The sequence below is a fragment of the Hyperolius riggenbachi genome, chromosome 2 (assembly GCF_040937935.1).
Source record: "Hyperolius riggenbachi isolate aHypRig1 chromosome 2, aHypRig1.pri, whole genome shotgun sequence".
NCBI lineage: Eukaryota > Metazoa > Chordata > Amphibia > Anura > Hyperoliidae > Hyperolius > Hyperolius riggenbachi.
In genome coordinates, this window is record NC_090647.1 from 111,904,604 (window position 1) to 111,924,301 (window position 19,698).

The window sequence follows — 19,698 nt, forward strand, 5'->3', positions numbered from 1 at the left end:
ACAATTCACTATATCATTCGTTTTTATTTCGCTTCAGGTTTACCTCACGTCCTGATTTCGGAAGGAGCTGCATGAATATCTACATTTATGTGTCGATAAGGAAAACGCCCTTTTTTTTCCATAAGGCAGGCTTTCTCTGGTGGCTCACAGGAGGCTGTGGAGGGCACAGTGGCTCCCCTGCAGCGCTCGTCATTGCTGTGGAGATCTCACTAAACAAACACAAGCACTTTCTTAAAGGCAATCAGTATAGGAGTCAGTTTCAGAAGAATTCCATCCCTTTCCAGCCATGGGGTTGGTAAATGATCCCGGCAGTAGGAGAGTGAGTCATGCACGATACTCCTGTAAAAATGGGTAGAAGCAATGGCAGAAAAAAAGCATATGGAAAACTAGGGCGCAGTAAGTAAAACGCTGTGTGATTTGATCAATAAGCCCTTCTTGAGAAGGAAAATATGTACAGGGTGGGTTGCTGCCTATCTGGACAACCTAGATCAAAGTCTAGTAGAAGGCGCACGGTGAAAATTGGTGGTTAGCTGAATTAGAACAGAAAAAACCAGCAAATTGCAGGAAACAGGCGATCGAGGAATGACTCCCGTTGGGCTTTGGTTGCAGCGTCAAAGAAGACATTTTTCATTTCTGCAGAGTAGACTGAACAATAAGCAGTCTGTGGCCACAGCTCAAGTGGCTAGTAGCGAATTCATTTAGTCAGTAATGCTTATAACAAAAGCCTGGTGGGCCTAATCTGCAGCCACACCCACACACTGCCAGATTACTTACTTTGCTTTAGTACTTCAATCTGTTTGTCCATATACTAACAGATAACCAACTCAAAGTGCTTAAAGGGCCGCTTTCACAAATTGTAAACTATAACGTGTACATACAAGACATAGTGGGTGTACATTTCTCTGCTTTCTGAGGCCTGGTTCACGCAAAAATCTGCACATTTCCATCCGGGTCCTGTCAGTTTTGCATCAGTTTTCTATCACTTTTACCTGACTGGACTGGAAATGTACACCTTTTATGTGAGAGCATACCCATAAAAAACACATACAAAACTGATGCCAACTGTCAAAAACTGACAGGACTGGACACCTTTTTATGTGTGAACCAGTTTGTTTGTTTTTGTGCAGGAAGGGGCAGTTATACTGAAAGATATAGAACTCTGGGTACTTTCACACTAACGCATTGCCTTGTGATGGATACGGTTTTGGGCACTGTAGCCTGTTGTGGTTTAAAGTCTATGAACAGTTCAGACCTCATCGGTTGTGAGGCGATGCAACTGATTGCGTTGTTACAATGCAGGATCCGATTCTAGAATCGTACACGACGCACACAATTTTTGTCAATGAAGGTTGCTTGTTGGTCAGTCGTTTCATCGCATGCCACTGTACATTTTGTTTGCATTGTGTGGACATTATCGCCAACTCTGTGAAGATTGTCACAATATCTAGTTCATGCTCAGAGCCTGAAGGATTTAACGTGAACCTGAGGGGAATAAATAATAATAAAAAAAATGTTTTATACATACCTGGAGCTTCCTCCAGCCCCCTTCTCGCTAATTAGTCCCTCCCCATCCTCCTCTGCTGCCTGCAGCTTCCGAAATCAGGCCCAGTAAGTGCGAGAGCTGGGGGCTTACTGCGCAAGTGCCTTGGCCATGCGCTATCACCATGAGAGTTCTGTGCCTGAGAGTACTACTGTGCAGACGCAGAACGCTTCCAGAGGGTGCATTCAGGCTGAAGGGGGCTGGAGGAAGCCCCAGGTAAGTATGATTTTTTCCTATTTATTAATCTCAGGTACACTTTAAAGCGGGATGCAACAATGATTTTAAAACCATAAAAAAAATCAATTCAGCATGAATCATTATGTATATAAATCATTCCCCCACCAATAAATAATAATTGCGCAATCTGGAGTATGTACCGGTTTGAACCTGCAGTCCCCCTTAGTGACCTGTGCTGACCTACGTAGGAGGAAGTAGATTTTTCTGCAAGTTTTCCTGACTTTGTGATCTTAGAGAAATCTTGGGGTTTTTATGCAGAAGTGAGCTCGAGATGGACGCTCACCCGGGATGAAAATAAAGAAAAGGATTTATCATGGTGCCGGGCTTCGGACACAGGAAATGCTGTTATAGGCACAGAACATTAAAGCGGACCTGAACTCAGAACTCCCTCTCTGCTCTAAAAGAGATGCAACAGTGTAATAACCTTTAAAGAAAAACATTTCTTTGTTACAGCTGATACAAATCCTGCAATAAATCTGCAGTGTCTACTTCCTGCTTTCATGGAAGCAGACATATTAACATCCTGTGTTTACAAATTAGCTGTTCTGGCGCGGCAGAGAGATTCCTAAATTGACACAGCTCAGAGATCAGTTGACAGTGGTGATTGGTGACAGATGAGGAGGAATTAGACAGGCTAAACTCTCTAAATACACACAGGGTGGATTGCTCTCAGTTTTCCTTCTGTCCTGTGCAAGAGTTCAGGTCCACTTTAAGGACCAGTTCTCATGGCCGATTTCAAAGGATTTTCTGCTACCAAGCAAAAAAAGGTTTGGCTTTCTTTCCCATCAGTTCATTTTCGTGTCACATCTTGAGCCCCTATTGGTGTATAAAACCACGAAGGCAGCTGAGGCTACATGCAACTTCTCGGAAAAATCAAGTGACCACGGTGTTTGCGCAACGGACGATAAAAACATTGAGAGGAACGCAGTGAACCCCGGCAATAAAAGACATGCACAGATGTTTGCAATCACCTGAGGCAAGGTGCACACATAGCAGAAATGCTAGCGTTGCAGAAAACGCTGCTTTTTTGCCGCTAATGGAAGTCTATAGGCCGCAGGAAAAAATACAAATAAAAAACACATACGTGGTTTCTATGAGTTTTCAAAAACACGGTTTTTGTTGCATAGTATTCATAAATGCATCAAAACCGCACATAATGAAAGTCAATGGAAATGCAATGGTATGCATTTTTCATGCGTTTTTCATGCTTTTTTTTTTTTTTTTTGAAAAAAAAAAATGATGTATTTCTGCTTCCAGTTGTCTTCTTAGTGATTTACATAAAATGCAAAAGAAAAAACGCATATGCGTTTTGTATTTGCGAACCGCAAACACATTAAAACGCACGCAAATCGCTTAAAAAATGCATCTGTGGTAAAAACGCCAATGCAAACGCACACAACATTAACCTAAAACACAGCCTTTCACGCTATGTTATGTGTGCACCTAGCCTAACAGAGAGGGAACCCAGCCTGCCAGCCATCACCTTCAGTTGGGCTCCTCCTCAGTAATAATTTAGTCTAGGACAGATCTTTATTCCAGCCAGCGCTGGCATTTTTACAGTAGTCTCTGTCACTGGGCCAAAAGGAACAAAGCTGCAGTGATCCTATAGTAGGAAAATGAATGCTCCTTGGTTTGGCATACTCCCTTGTGCTTGGAAAAGATTTCTGACTGGGCAATGACGCAGTAAACTGGGAAAAGTCAGGAGAGGAAATTTCCAAGTCATCTTAGCTGAGATGTGCAGTAACTGAACACTTACTGTAGCTTAGAGCTTGAGTCTGCCTCAACTCTGTATTGTGTATGAGCAGTGTATGTGCTCGGGGACAATGCACAGATCATCTCTATGGGTAATGTGATGACACGCAATTACATCATCTCCTCTCTGGGTTTCAAACACCACCTACATGTCGATGATACCCAGATCTATCGCCATACCCCGGATCTATCTGCCTTCATCATGCACAAGGCCACCTCCTGCCTCTGCACTATCTCTGCCTGTGTTCCTGAAGCTTAACTTGGACAAAACTAAGCTCCTGATTTTCCCGCACACATAAGTACTGTATATACTCACATAGAAGCCTAATTTTTAATCATAAAAAATGTGCTGAAAAGTTACCTCCTCGGCTTATATGCGAGTCAGTGGAGCAAAACAGATGGTGGAGCAGGTTTTGTTACTGGCAGAGGATCTTGCACTAGTGATCCTGCTCTTACCAGCTTGTGCCCTGCTGTGTCCAAGCCCTCCATCCCCTACAACATGGTGTGCAGAGTGTGCTGCTCAAGACTACCTGTGTCCCCTGCCTTGTGGAGTGGAGCGTGTAAGCCACGTGTCAGCGGTGCAATGATCGGGGATTCTTCCTGTGTGGCAATCACTGTGTCTCATACCTATGACGCCATCTGGTGGCTTCTTGAGACACAGCTGTATGATCCTGGGGCACATCTGGATATGGGGAGGAGGGCTGACTTGTAAATGTTGTAAAGAAAATAAGCTGTCTGTGTGGACTAGGGCTAAAGCCTTCTACAGTACATTCTTATAAAGACCATTGCACAGCAGGGATCCATCCCTTGGGTGACAGTGTCACTAGCCTCAAGGCTAGCAATGTATTCTGTTGCTATGGAGGGGAGTTAAAAGGCCAGACGAGCACAGACTTGGAGGGATGAGTAAAGTCTGTGCATCTCCATCAGCCACCTTCCCCCCTCCATAGCAATACATCGATAGCAAAGAAGGGTGCCATCCAAGGAATAGAGTCCTAATCCCTGCCAGGCACGGTTGTCATATGTGTGTATGAGGCTTTAGAGAACAATTCCCTTGGCCAGCACTCTGCCAAGATGATTCGCCATGCTGATCCCTGGCCGAGGCACTGATGGGGATGAGACGCCAGGAGCGTTGAACAACTCGTTTTATGAGACATGCGCATGCTTTAAGGATGTTTGTAAGTGCAATACTTTTTACTTATAAGAGCTATTAAACGGTTTTACGCTATGTGGTCCCTGTTTTGAGTTTATTTAAGGTACATCTGTTGAAGGCAGCCCAAGCCCAACGTGATATACAAGCCCCATGAGCTGGTCTGTGAGGGGTCAGCAATTTTATCTGGTAAGCGCACTTGTGTGTCTTTGCTGGGATCAGAGGGGTTATCTGCACAGTATTGGTGGATTATATCTTTAGCATGCTTCACAGTGGTGGTCTGTGTGTTGAACCCTGAAGGTGTTGCACTATATGCTGTTTTGTGTTTATCCCCTCATACATACCGGCATGGGACTCCGGGAAACAAGATACAGTTGAAGAGGATAGCTGATTGATCATAGATGTGGATGGCAATGAGCATTTATTGCGGTCTGTGATTGGTCAGCAATAATCTCTGGTGAGAGCAATTGTTTGTTTTAAGTCAGTGGAGGAATTGCTTTGGTGTGCACTGATTAACACCTACACGGAAGTTATGCAGAACTTTGTATATTGCTGAAAAAGTGTATAGCAGGACTTCACTATGTGTCCCTTTTCTCTTATCTTTTATGTTTTTTTCCATCCTCATGTGAGAACCATCGATGGTCTTATCGTCTGAAGTGGAGGATTAAATTGGACTTATGATTGATCGCTTACGTACAAAATTTATATGGTATTGGGTTATCAGCCCTTCATATAGCGATCCAGTATTGAGGTCATTGTATGTTTTAAGTGGGTTGTGTACTCTCATATTTTATTCACATTTATATATAGGGCCCGATTCACAAAGCGGTGCTAACAGTTAGCACGCTGGTGAAAAGCCCTTTATCACGCCTAAACTCATTTTAGGCGTGATAAGTTTAGGTGTGATAAGTTTAGGCGTGATAAGTTTAGGCGTGATAAGTTTAGGCGTGATAAGTTTAGGCGTGATAAGTTTAGGCGTGATAAGTTTAGGCGTGATAAGTTTAGGCGTGATAAGTTTAGGCGTGATAAGTTTAGGCGTGATAAGTTTAAGCACCAACTGGGTTAGCACCGCAGTGCACAGCTGATCAAAAGTTTTGCGCTAGCAAAGTCTGGTGCACTTCGCATAGAGTTTAATGGCGCTGCTTTGCGTGCAGGACTTTGCGCACGATCTAAACTTATCTAAACTTAGCATGCCTAAACTTATCATGCCTAAACTTATCACGCCTAAACTTATCACGCCTAAACTGGCTTTTCACCAGTGTGGTGCAATGGTTATCACGCCTAAAGTCTGTAACTGGGTTAGCACCGCTTTGTGAATCGAGCCCATAGTATTTGCTGCACGAGGAGCGCACTTGCCACCTGAATAATATTGCAATGATTGGGATTGGAGGCTGCTGTACATATGGTAGATTCTCAGCAGAGGTGGCCCTGACCATCTGCCTTGGCTGAGAACCGCCTAGTGTGTGCACAAGGCTTTAGTGAGTTTAAATATAGTAAATCAATCTCAAAGCTGTCATACCGTTACACTGTACAACTGATAATACCATTCTGTGGAGGTGTGAGCATCTCCACTGATGTCTACACTTTCCCTTCACCCAGAAGTCTATGCTCACATTCTAGCAGTATTGTTGGTGTTAGTTTATCTAAATCTCCAACCCTCTGCCTGCAAACCCACCACTGCTGCCCATCCTTGCCTCTCTCAGCCATTTTCAAATATACGCCATGCAAATCAGGAGTGTTTGTAAAGGAGAAGAAGGTGTAGACCGAGAACCCAATACAGTGTAGTATTTAAAACAACTGGGACATAATACACAATTGAAGATTGTTTTACTCACAAACAGGGGTTACCACAAAGGCAACCACTTTGATCGCAGGTGGGGAGAATTATAACCTGACCCCACTCAGTTCTATGAAGTTGCTCTCTGTAGATAGGGAGAAAGATGGGGTACCACCCCTCCACCCAGGGTGGACTATGTACTTTAGAGAATATCTTTAAAACAGAGACGCCAAAATAGGATAAAAACGTCTAAAAAACATTTAAAGGGAAAAGCGGTGGACTTACCTCCCTCAAGATTAAACAGACAGGGATTCGTTATTTATATCAAAAATAACATTTATTAAACACAAACTCCTTTTTGCAACGCGTTTCACGGACACATACCCGCTTCCTCAGGCAATAAACAGAGAGAACTACAAAATAATGTCAGAGAGTGCCACACTCAGACTGATGTATACTTATGTTACTGATGTACTTATATTCTATATGAAGTTAAATTATATATGAAGTACATATCATATGTTTATATATGATTGATTCCTGCAATGAATAATGATTTATATGTTAAACTAAATTTATGTATGACAACAAACATAAGTATACATTAGTCTGAGTGTGGCACTCTGACATTATTTTGCAGTTTTCTCCGTTTATTGCCTGAGGAAACAGGAATGTGCCCGCGAAACGCGTTGCAAAAAGGAGTTTGTGTTTAATAAATGTTATTTTTGATATAAATAACAAATCGCTCTCTGTTTAATCTTGAGGGAGGTAAGTCCACCGCTTCTCCCTTTTAAACAGTTTTCAGACGTTCTTATACTATTTTGGTGCCTCCGTTTTAAAGATATTCTCTAAAAAACATAACTTGTGCATGCCCAGTTCAGATGTGTTTGTTCACAGTCCAGCGAACAGAAAGCTCAGTGGAAACAGGAACAGGTAGACCCGGAGACAACTAGCAACAGAAAGAGTTATGTTGGGTATACACCATGAATTTTTTTTGGCAGACAGGTAGGATCTGATTTTGATCGTTTTTCTGATCTTTTCATAGAAGTGAATGGAAATCGATCGGAAAAACGATTGTAAAACCGATTGGACAGTAATTCTGCCAAAAAAAAAAAACCAACTCATCGTGTATTCCCAGCATTAGAAATGCTCTTGCACTACACAATTTGTATTTTAAAGTTGAACCACAATTCACTTGTGCTTTACAAGCAGTGTTCCCCAACCCTGTCCTCAAGGCCCACCAACAGTGCATGTTTTGTGGAAATCTCAGCACTGCTGAGACACTTATTACCTCACCTGTGAATGTTTGTAGTTTTCTGCAAAACATGTACTGTTGGTGGGCCTTGAGGACAGGTTTGGGGAACTTACAGAACACCTGAACTGAGAGGAACATGGAGGCTGTCATATTTATTTCCTTTTTACCATTTACCAGGCTGCCCTGCTGATCTCTTTTGCTGCAGAAATGTCTGAATCACACACCTGAAACAAGAATGCAGCTAATCTAGTCATACTCTAGTCAGAGTATCTGATCTCCACGCTTGTTCAGGGTCTAAGGCTAAGGGTATTAGAGGTAGAAGATCAGGAGGACAGCCAGGCAACTTGCATTGTTTAAAAGAAAATAATTATGTCAGCCTCCATCTCCCTCTCAGTTCTGTCGTCCTTTAAAGCACATTACTGGTTTTATGGAAAATGGCTTCCCTTCGACATGCACTGGGAAATACAGGCAAGTATGAGTCCAGATGACTTGGACTTCACCCCTGGAATGTCAACAGACATCTATATATACCTGATCCTGCAATTCTCACTACAGAAACTGCGATACAGTTCTCAGGCTTTGGCCTCCTAATGTATTTGAACAAAACGCTTGGGTTCAGTAAAGATGGACTCACATTCGCAACACAGCTAAGTGCAACTTTCCATAAACTTGGAATTACTTTTTAAAGTACTCAGAAAGTACACACAATGGTTCTGAGGTCTGTATTCCACCCCCTCAGATTTATTACGCCAAACTGTCCCATGGATAAGTTAACCTTTCAGATCATGCCCTGAAATAATGACAGTGACTACATGACTACTATTGCATGTAAACCGCTAGACTGTCGGATGCTTATTTGTCGGATGCTTATTTTAAAGTGGACCTGAACTCTTGCACAGGACAGAAGGAAAAAATAGAGAAATGCACCCTGTATGTATTAGAGTTTATCCTATCTAATTCCCCTTCATCTGTGACTAAGCACAAGTTGTAATTTGATCCCTCAGCTGTGTTAGCTGACTGCCACGGCAGAGATCTAATGGGTAAACACAGGATGTTAACAATATGTCTGCATTCATAAAACCAGGAAATAGACAAACTGCAGGTTTATTGCAGGATTTGTATCAGCTGTAACTAAGTAATGTTTTTCTTTAAAGGTTATTATGTTGTTTATCTTTTAACCACCTTAGCGGTATGGACGAGCTCAGCTCGTCCATTACCGCCAGAGGGTGCCGCTCAGGCCCTGCTGGGCCGAATTTGATCAAATAAAGAGCAGCACACGCAGCCGGCACTTTGCCAGCCGCGTGTGCTGCCCGATCGCCGCCGCTCTGCGGCGATCCGCCGCGAGCAGCGGCGAAAGAGGGTCCCCCCAGCCGCCTGAGCCCTGCGCAGCCGGAACAAATAGTTCCGGCCAGCGCTAAGGGCTGGATCGGAGGCGGCTGACGTCAGGACGTCGGCTGACGTCCATGACGTCACTCCGCTCGTCGCCATGGCGACAGGAGAAGCCAAACACGGAAGGCTGCTCATTGCGGCCTTCCGTGTTACTTTTGGCCGCCGGAGGCGATCAGAAGAACGCCTCCGGAGCGCCATCTAGTGGGCTTTCATGCAGCCAACTTTCAGTTGGCTGCATGAAATAGTTTTTTTTTTATTTAAAAAAAACCCTCATGCAGCTGCCCTGGCGATCTTAATAGAACGCCAGGGTGGTTAAAGCAGAAAGGAAGTTCCGAGTTCAGGTCCGCTTTAAGGTGTCATTAGAACCTAGGTCACAGAAATGAGAATACAGCTTTCAATGTCATCAAGCTGAAATGAGTTATCACCAGCAATGTTTTTCATGAGATCCTACAACTGTTATCCAAAAAGTTCAGTGGCAGCAGGACAGATGAACATTGTCTAACTTTATTTTATTTATTTGATAACCTTTTGAAGATAGCTAGTCTACTCACCTTGTTGCAGTAGCTGCTGTGGTGGTGTGAGTTCACCGGTGCTACTTGCTGACATGGTATCACCACTCATTCTCCGAGGGGCAGAACTCTGAGGAACAATGGGTGACACAGAGCCTGGAGGAGACTGAGTCCCGGGTTGTGTGTAGGAAGACATACATGTAGGGAAGGAGTGGACCCCATAACCATTAGGTGGACAGTGTTGTGGTAGGTAAGAAGGATGTAGAAAATGTGGGTAAGCATGCCCATATCCACCATCTGTGAAATGGTTAAAATGCAAAGGATCCTCACCATGGGGCATAGAAAACCCATAATGCATCTTAGATGGAGGAACCTGGAAGGGCGGTGGAACATCATGGCTGGGCTGTCCATAAGTCTGGGATAAGTGTAACGGAAGTTGTTCTCGATGGAAATGTTGAACTGGTGGCATCTTGCCTCCATCCAGAGGCCACATGTTTGGCACCGGGTAACAAGAAGAGCTCTGGCAATGAGAACAGGGGCATAGTGGAGACAAAATAGGTTCATGAGAAACAGGTTGGCACACATATTGGCGATTTTCTCTGAGACTGCCTCGCTTAGGTGGACTTTGTGTCTGGTTTGGATAATGCTGAGGTCCTTCCGACAAAGAGCGATACAGCCTTCTTCTCTCCTGTTCCCCATACATGCCTGGATAGTGGACACCTTGCAATACTACATTGCTTCCTTGTGGACCACGTGGATCAAACATGCCTTCTGTTCTGAAGTAAGATCTATTAGGAGGCCCATCTATGTTAGGACCTGTATATCCCGATCTGCATGAACAGTGCCTCGATAGTAAAGGCCTTCTACCTGGATACATAGCTAGACCACCGAACTGTCCCATTTCATCTTCTAGTATGGCTGCATCACGATCTCCCTGTCCTTCCCACTGAGCCTCACAAGGTGACTCCCTCTGCTCTTCCCATGATGGGGAGGTCAAAGGCAAACTTTGAGAAGCTCCTTCATCTGACACTGCCGACCACGGAGGTGAATACTGAACCCTTGATTCTCCATTGACCTTTGGCTGAATGCTCTGGTTTAAACCTTCCTGCTGAATGTGATGTTGTACTTCTTGCGGTCTTCCTTCTACATTCTGCCTCTGAGGTACATTTGGAGGCAGCGCCTCCTCATGCTTGTGCACCTGAGAATACTGAGGTTCAGCCTCCTGTTTAACAGCGATTCCAAAACCACCCAGAAGTTTCTCTAGATCTTCTCTTTCGGCTGCTGTTGGCACTATTTTCTGTGGGGTCTCCTCCAATCTTTCTGTAGGCGCTGAAGAGTGACCAGAGTCACTGCTGACAGACAGAAGGCGTCCATGTTGCTCTGGACTTCCATTAACGGATGTCAAAGGCGTAGTCTTCTTTTTCACTCGGGCATACAGGCTCCCATCTAATGGACCACGAGTATGACTAAGATCTAGGCAAAAATAATTTTAAGATTGAAAAAAGCTCAAGACATATGTACAGTGGACAAATAAAAGTCATACAGACATATGTTATCCATGTTTATGTAAAAAGTTATCAACACAATATCATTTGCTCCCCCACCTGTATTGAAGAAACATAAATAGCATTCCCTGATTACCATAGTCTGTTGTATCCCTGATTTCTGTGTCCAATATGAATACTTCAGCTGCATACAACTGTGCATGCATAAGCTGAAATGTAGACTTCCATAATTCTCTAAGGGAGCAGAGTCTATAATGCAGCCTGTCCATGCAATAAGGGCCTGTATACACTGCAGCGCTTGCGCTGCACTTTTAAAATCGCATACGGTTTTTAATTGCAAGGTCTTTTGAAAAATCATGAAAATCGAGAAGACCTGTACACACTGGTGCAATGCATTTTTCTATTCTTATGAAGGCTTTGCGATTTAAAAATCACATGCGCAAGCGCAGCAGTGTGTACAGCCCCTAAAGCACAAGGCTAAAGTGTTTACATTTGACATGGGAGTTATTGCATACGCAATGGGCCGTAATTATAATTGAGTAACGGAACACCCCAGAAAGGAAGTGCCACTAATATTTCTTCATGAAAGGTGGAGAAGTCTGTACTTTGGAAAGAATAAGGCAAAGGGCAGGGGTTACTATGCATAGGTCCTGAGCAGGGAGGGAATTACAGTAAACCAGAAGGGGGCGATGAGTAGCTAGGGTTGAGGGCCACTGGTCTGCAGGGTGGAAAGGGTTCAGATTGCTACTAATGTGAAATGAAAGGGGGAGGGGCATATTGGTGCCACTAATCAGCAGGGGTGGTGTGGAGGAAGTATAGCATGGCAAGGGCAGCACGGTGGCGTAGTGGTTAGCGCTCTTGCCTTTCAACGCTGGGTCCCCAGTTTTAATCCCAGCCAGGTCAACATCTGCAAGAAGTTTGTATGTTCTCCACGTGTCTGTGTGGGTTTCCTCCGGGTACTCCAGTTTCCTCCCCCCCAAACATACAGATAAGTTAATTGGCTTCCCCCTAAATTAGCCCTAGACTATGATACATGCACTAAACGATACATACATAGACATAGGTCTATGGTGGGGATTAGATTGTGAGCCCCTCTGAGGGACAGTCAAGTGACAAGAAATATACTCTGTACAGCACTGTGGAAGATGTCCATGCTATATAAATACTAAATAATAATAATAATAATAATAATAAAGTGTACCACTGACTAGCAGGGATGGGAAGAATGGTGGCATTGACCAGCTGCTGGCTGCTACAATTCCACAGGAAGAAGAAGAGTGAAATGTTATCAATGTACTGCAAGTGGTGTGAAGGCAACGAGAGGCAGCTGAAAATGATGACACAACTGCTTTTTGGGGCTGCAAAGTATGAGTGATAATCGACATGTGCCAGGGGTCCTCTGTCCCTAGACTTGCTTTATCTTTATTTAATTGCTGCAAGAAGCTGCTGAATCATGGTCATTATAGGACCACCCTATCAGTCTCCTCACACAGCATGCAAACAATAGGCAACACACAGTATGATAGTTCATGTGTTACTGCGGAAATTACTCAGAAGGGTGCTAACTGTACACTCTGACAGATGGCCACTAGGGGGAGCGTCTACCTACAATATACGAGACTATTTCATAAAAACATAAGGACAGAAAGCATGTGAAATATAAAAGTCACAGTGGAAATTAATTTTACATGGGCATCACAAGACAGCATACGCAGCATATAACTTTGAGTGAAGTACAACGGATGAGGAAAATTAAAAGCTGCCAATGCTGGGCACAGGTTGCCTCACATCATAAATTATACCGTCACAGCCCTCTATAAAGTACAGTACATGGCTCTATAGACATGAGGTCAGCACTATGTGCTTTCTTAGTGATATTCCCCCTGAGATAAGCTGATGCTTGAGGTGTGTGTAGGTGGGTGTATCTTTGTGGGGGGAGTAATCAACAATATGGTTTCGGTATGTGCGAGGAAACCAAAGTGCTTGGAAGAAACCTTCACAAAGTTTGAACTTGGGAATCTAGCAGCTGTGTTGCTGTTGATTACTATTGTTTTCATACTTGTAATGCAGCAGTGGTATATGGATCTCCATAGCAGCCATGGCAGCTGCTATGAGGCCTGACGCCACTGGGGGTCCAAGTCCCGGCAGCAGGCAACTTTTTTTTTTCTTTACTAAAAATATATGACGTAATGTATTTCCAGGGATAGAAGGCTTGGCATGCAGATAATTATCTTATCCACCATTGTGACAGAATGTAAGCAGGGGCAGCTCAATGTTTTTTTTCATTGAGGGTGCTATGCAGGTGCTGGATCCACTGGCAGGGTAGCTGCTGCCCTGCGGCATGATTAGATTGTGGGCTCCTCTGAGGACAGCCTGTGACATGACTATGTACTTTGTAAAGTGCTGCCGCTGTAGTATGGGTGTCCTGAGATGCTTTCCCCCTCCCCCATTGTAGTATAGGTGACCAGATGTTTCCCTCCCCCCTGTAGTATAGCTAGCCAGATGCTTCCCCCCTCGTAGTATAGGTGGCCATTGCTTCCCCCCTCCCCCAGCAGTTTCGACAGTCACTCACCTCTCCACTCACCTCCAGCGCTGAAGCTTAGTTTTCCCCTACGTCATTAGCCACCGCTGCGTATCTCTCTTTTCAACTGGCGTTTTGTATCATGTGACTCGTTGGCACGTTGCCAGCGAATCACGTGATAGGAAACACTGGCTGCAGAAACAGATACACAGTGGCAGCTGATGACGTATGTGAAGAGGAAGCTTCAGCACTGGAGGCGAGCGGAGAGGTGAGTAACTCACTCTCACTGGGCTGGCTTCTGCTACCACTCTCTCCTCCATCTGCCGGGCGGCCACAAAAACCCTGGGGGTGCTCTAGCACCGGAAAGCCTTCCCTGGCACCGCCCCTGAATGGATGGATGAGCCAACAATTATCTGATATTTTTAGGAAGCCTTTATTAATTGTCCAGACCAGTAGCCATAGAAATATTTAGCAAATCGACCTCTTCTGTACTTACTGAGTGATTGCCTTATAACTGCCTATGAGCCATCTACTTTATCACACTGAGAAAAATGTCGGAGTTTTGAAACTCATCAGATCATCTGCAGTGCACGTTAATGTTGCAATGCTACTGTGAGATCTTCACTGACACTATCATGCCATATCATGTGACAAAATCCTTCCATGCATGGCCAACATCAAACGTGTAGAAATTACACTCTGTCTAGTCATTTCTTTGCTCCATATAAGATAAAAATGGTTTATATAAGTTAGAGGGCTTCCTGAAAAGTTTAAGCCAATATGCTTTCACAGATGGCATGCTTGCCATAATGGGAAAGATCTCAAATGTTTTGCATTCAGCGAGTACAAGGAGAAAAAAAAACGTAATGCAAAACAGCTTTAAAAGAATAACAATAAATTAAGGGATATACTGTATGTATGTATCCAGCCTGTCTTTTTCCCACTGAGTCATCAACATTAGTCACATGGACATGAAAGACTCGGATCCTATAAAAATGGAAATGTTTTGGAAGCAAACCACAGTTTAACTTTAGGTCGGCGTAATGGTAACCTGAACGACTACAAGAAGACTTGTATGAGAATGCTGCTTTCTTGCTAATCATTTCAAAGGAAGTGACTAATCTTCTAATCTCTCCTCCAGGGTAAGAAACATGAGTGACACTTAAATTCAGAGCCCCCCATGTTGTAAATTAAACACTTGCTCTGATCGTAGCTTATAGGACACACATGGTAAACTCACCCTCCAGGCTGTCCTCATGGTTAACATTAAGGTTCTCATAGGAGTCATAGCGGACTAATGGATCAGTGATATCATAGTCCACCGCAATGCTGGGATCCTTGCGAAGCACCTCTCGCCCTTTAATGAGGAAGATATTTAAAAAAAATAATGTGAGTCAAAGGACCACAGGAAGGCAGGCAGACATAACAAGTAAGTGCTGTGGAGATGGGAGACATTTGTAAGAGATCAATTATACGCAAAAGTCAGCTGTACGGAAATCTTGGGAGTAAAGAATACAGCTGTGGGTAACAAAAGCTAGGACCAAACGTGACTATCTTAAAGCGGACCTGAAGATTGCAAAAAAAAAAAAAAAAAAAAAAAAAAAAAGAGATTCACTTACCTGGGGCTTCTCCCAGCCCCCTGCAGCCGTGCTGTCCTGCACCAGTGCTCAAAGATCCTCCGACCCCCCCCCCCCACTTTTGTGGCCGGGAGCATCCTGCACAGGCGCAGTACAAGAAACTCCACGGTGCCTGCGCAGGACGCTCCCGCCGATGGAAGCGCAGACGAGGATGTGCGGCACAGACGCAGTGAACGGCACCCAGGGAAAGAGAAAGTGAGCTGTGGCAGGGGTCCGGAGGATCGTTCCAAGTATGCACGGACACAGGACGGCTGCAGGGGGCTGACTAAAGTCCCAGGTAAATTAAATTTTTTTTTTTTTTTTAGCAATCTTCAGGTTTCCTATAAGACGGACAGACTAAACCAAGTTGCAAAAGATGTGTCCAAGTTAACCAATACCTCAAGCCATTCTTTAAATCTGATGTTCCAATCTGTAGCCCATTTAATTTAAATTGTTGCTATACTACTAGCATGATTAAAATCTATGTACTCGCCATTAAATATCATGTACCATTTTTTTGGTTGACCTAGCAATCTCCTCAAGATATTTCAGTAATATGTTGCTATCCTAATGAATGTTAATTCTACATAACCTTTTATTATATACAAAATGGTAACACACCTTTCTATTTTATCTAATAGGTCATTCAGGTTTCAGCAATTGCGGAGCTGCTATGCTATGAACCAGTGTTGAGTTAGAATCCAATTGCAGGCATATTTTGATAAATTCAAGCCAGGTTTGCTGGATCACTTAAGTTCTCCACTGTCCAACATTCTTGGGGAAACTTATTAAATCAGACCGATGTTAACCTTTTGCACTCAAACATCATACATGCAGCAAGCTGTGACACAGATGGTGGAAAAAAAAACCCATTATGGTAAAAAAAAAAAAAAAATGAGGGTATTAGGGTGGAACCCTAATTGTGCCCAATTTAGACTTCAGGTTTAGTTGCATGAAGCATCTGCTTGTGTGCTGAGTGGTGTGGGATAAAGTAGGGCCAAAACACTGCAGTTATTATTCGGAAACTAATATGCTCAATTTTTTATTATCTTTAGTGTTTTGTTTTTCACTGCACATATGATTTTTGAGTGCAAACTGTTAATGTTTGTTTGTATTCAAAATGGCCACACACCTTAGTATAGTAGGCCCTTCTCCTATGTAAGGACTCTGCAGAAGAAGCAAAGCTACACTTTTTCCTTAACCACTTCTGGACAGCGGTAATTGAAATCTATGCCCTGTTTATGGCCCCTTTTTCTTGCCAGGGCGTAGATTTCAATCATTGCTGCAGCGCCATCTACTCGCTCTCGCCATTCCTGCCACTATCCTCCTGCTGACAGCAGAGCTTCCGTATATCGGGCAGGAGCCGGACCCCATGATTGCTGTGAGCCAATAGCAGCAATCACATGTGCTTAAAGGGCACAGATGGCTCTGGGTGTCTTAAAAGGGCTCCAATGGCTCTGGTCTTAAAGGGGCCGTAGTCGTCTGGTCCCAAAGTGTTTAATAAACAAGATCCACTATCCTAAATACTGTATAATTGCTTAAAGGGGGTAAGAGGTGCCCAGGAGTGTATAAAACCCCAGGAGTTAAAACCAAAATAGAAAAGGGGAGAGGTGGCTTACCTCAATAATGACAAATTCATATACAGTACATAAATAGAATTTATTTTTAATAAGCACAGGCAATGCGTTTCATGGGTCTCTCCCCACTTCCTCCGGCCAACTAAAGTGCCAAAAGGTTTCAAAGCCAGGTGTAATAGCTTGCCTGTCTCTAAACTGAACAGCCGATAACCAAATCCTCCACCGTGTGATCGGACATTACATACAGAGGAATTGGCACTTTCACCTCACTCTTAAGTATTTACTAATGACAGGAGCTTTGGGGTCAGTAAGCATCCAAAAAGTCTGGTTGCTAAATAGGCTGTAAATTTTTCTTCAGAAAAAGATGCAAAGCAACAACATATGAACAGAAGAATGCTGTAACTGTTATGAGATGATGCACTGATCAATCTATAACTCTACAGGTATCAATCAGTTCCTCGCTCACCTTTTCCCTTGTCCTGTCCAGATGAAAAGATAAACTCGACAGCTGCATCTTCTGGGAATCGCTCATCTAGAAGAATAGTAGACCTATAGTTACAACGCTAGTAAAATACATTCGAGGCCTTGGGATTGTTCCAAGACTCGTGCAACTGGTTTCAATCAAAGCGCAATTTAAATATAATTTAAAAATAAAAAAAACACCTCTGTGAACTGAGATGTACATTCCGTGTTTTTTAACACTAGAGGTGAAAATGCCATTAAAACAGGGTACTGAATTGTGGGCCTCTTTTCCGAGGATTTACAAAAGTGACTTTCTTTTAGTACGCCAGTGATATGATCTATATAAATATAGATCATAATATGGTGAAGCAAGCCAATACACATGAAAATGCAGTATAAGAATACAGTGTTGCCAATTTTCCCTATCTGATGATTTGTATACTTGATCGGGAAACACCTCTTTGCTACAGAGATAACTGCAGGACCTGAGGCTTCTGTGCAATTTGTGATGGCCACTGTCCATTCCAGCCATGACCCCCACTTGTGTCTGAATGACAGCTCCATTCATTCAAAGTCTGCTTTCTTGTACTAAAGGCTATATACAGTTGTGCTTATAAGTTCATAGACCCAGGGCCAGTTTAAGGGGCCCTGGGCAAACTGAATCGTGCTCCCCCACCCCCCCCCCCCCCCCCCGCGTGGCCATTACCCAACTGCTCCCGGGGCCCTTGCGTGTAAAGCTACATACACACGAGGGGACAACTGTCCCCCGTTGCATGGAGACAAGAGACCAGGGAGCGACAGCTCCCTGGCGGCGACAGCTATACACACGTCTCGCCAGAAAGCCAGAAACTCTGCGGAAGCTGTCTGTGAAGGGAGCATCCCCGGCCGGATGCTCCATTCACTCTCCTTTGTCTCCTGTCGCTAGTCCGCAAAACACGCAGTACGCGTGGTGGACTAGCGACAGTTGCGGCGACAGCTGTTGCTGGCGATTGCTAGCTGCGTGCATATTCCGATCGCCGCCGCTACCCGCCGCACCGCGCCCCCCCCCCCCACTTGCGCAGCCTGGCCAATCAGTGCCAGGCAGCGCTGAGGGGTGGATCGGGATTCCCTCTGACGTCCATGACGTCATCCCGCCCCGTCGCCATTGCGACCAGGGAAGCCCAGCAGGAAATCCCGTTCTGAACGGGATTTCCTGCTTACTCTGATCGCGATCGGAGTGGCTGCGGGGATGCCTCTGTTCAGCAGCTATCATGTAGCAAGCACTGGGCTCGCTACATGATTTAAAAAAAATTTAAAAAAAAAATTAAAAAAAAAGAGCTCTGCTGCCCCCTTGCCGCAGGAATTGGACCGGCAAGGGGGTTAAATCATAATCACTCCACAAGCTACCCAAATGACCCTGATCAAAACTTTACATAACTCAGTTCTTAATATTGTATGCTGCCCCCTTAAACATCAATGACAGCTTGGATTATTTTGTAGTAGCAGTGGATGAGGCTCTTTATCTTCTCAGACGGTAAAGTTGCCTATTTTTCCTGGCAAAAAGGCTCCAAGTAACATGAACTCTTGGGCTGTCTTGCATGAACTGCATGTTTGAGGTCTCCCCACAGTGGGTCAATTATATTAAGGTCAGGAGACTGAGATGGACACTCTAGAACCTTCAGAAACGTTTTTGTGCTATCATTCATACCTTCAGAAAAGTTTTTGTGTCATTATTCATATTCTATGAAAAATGGTTTCTGCCAGGGAATGTGAAGTTATTAGCACAACTGTATGTATTTTTCTACTGAAAATGTGTTTGACTCTAAACTTAATTCCCATCCTTCAATAGGATAACGGTATATTTTTAATTTTACATTAATACTTAATGAAAAAAAAACCTAATGATAATAGAAAGGACTAGTGTGGTGTACATTATAAAACTACATGTGATACTTGGAGTCTGTTGTATGACTTTGGGTGTGGTGGGGGTGCCGTTAGAAGAATGGTAGGCATGTGTCTTCTACTGGCTGATCCCAAAAAGTTGGGAGATGTGTTATGAACTTGACTATTATCCCCCATAATAGATGACAACTATCTGCCCTCACAGTTCAAAGGCCAGGTGAGAATCTCAACGGATGAGGGGCTGGATGGGAGTAGCTGGGAAGAAAAGTTTTTGGGTTTTTCATATTCTATGATAAATGGATAAGAAATCATAAAAATGTATGAGCACAACTGTAGCTACTGATGAACATCAGTGGATTGAGCTTCATCTCCACAGTTTTCGTTGTCCTAAACACAGCGAAAACTGTGGAGATGATTGTTGATTTCAGGAGATGCGCCTCCAATCTGCATCGATGGCAAGGAGGTGGAAAGAGTTCCCAGCGTCCGCCTTCTGGGCACAACCATCTCCAATGACCTGAGGTGGAAGGCCA

At 43.9% G+C, this 19,698-nt stretch overlaps 1 protein-coding gene across 2 annotated transcripts in view; it reads right to left on the reverse strand.

Moving 5' to 3' along the window:
- The window catches only part of TNS2 (tensin 2), a 250,519-nt gene that overhangs the window by 32,593 nt on the left and 198,228 nt on the right, over nucleotides 1–19,698 (reverse strand). For both annotated transcript variants that reach the window (XM_068267236.1, XM_068267237.1), the window contains 3 exons: nucleotides 17,292–17,357; nucleotides 14,873–14,989; nucleotides 9,649–11,079 (listed from right to left, as the gene is read on the reverse strand). In XM_068267236.1, the coding sequence (XP_068123337.1) occupies nucleotides 9,649–11,079; nucleotides 14,873–14,989; nucleotides 17,292–17,357 (1,614 nt within the window). The remainder of the gene's footprint in view (nucleotides 1–9,648; nucleotides 11,080–14,872; nucleotides 14,990–17,291; nucleotides 17,358–19,698) is intronic.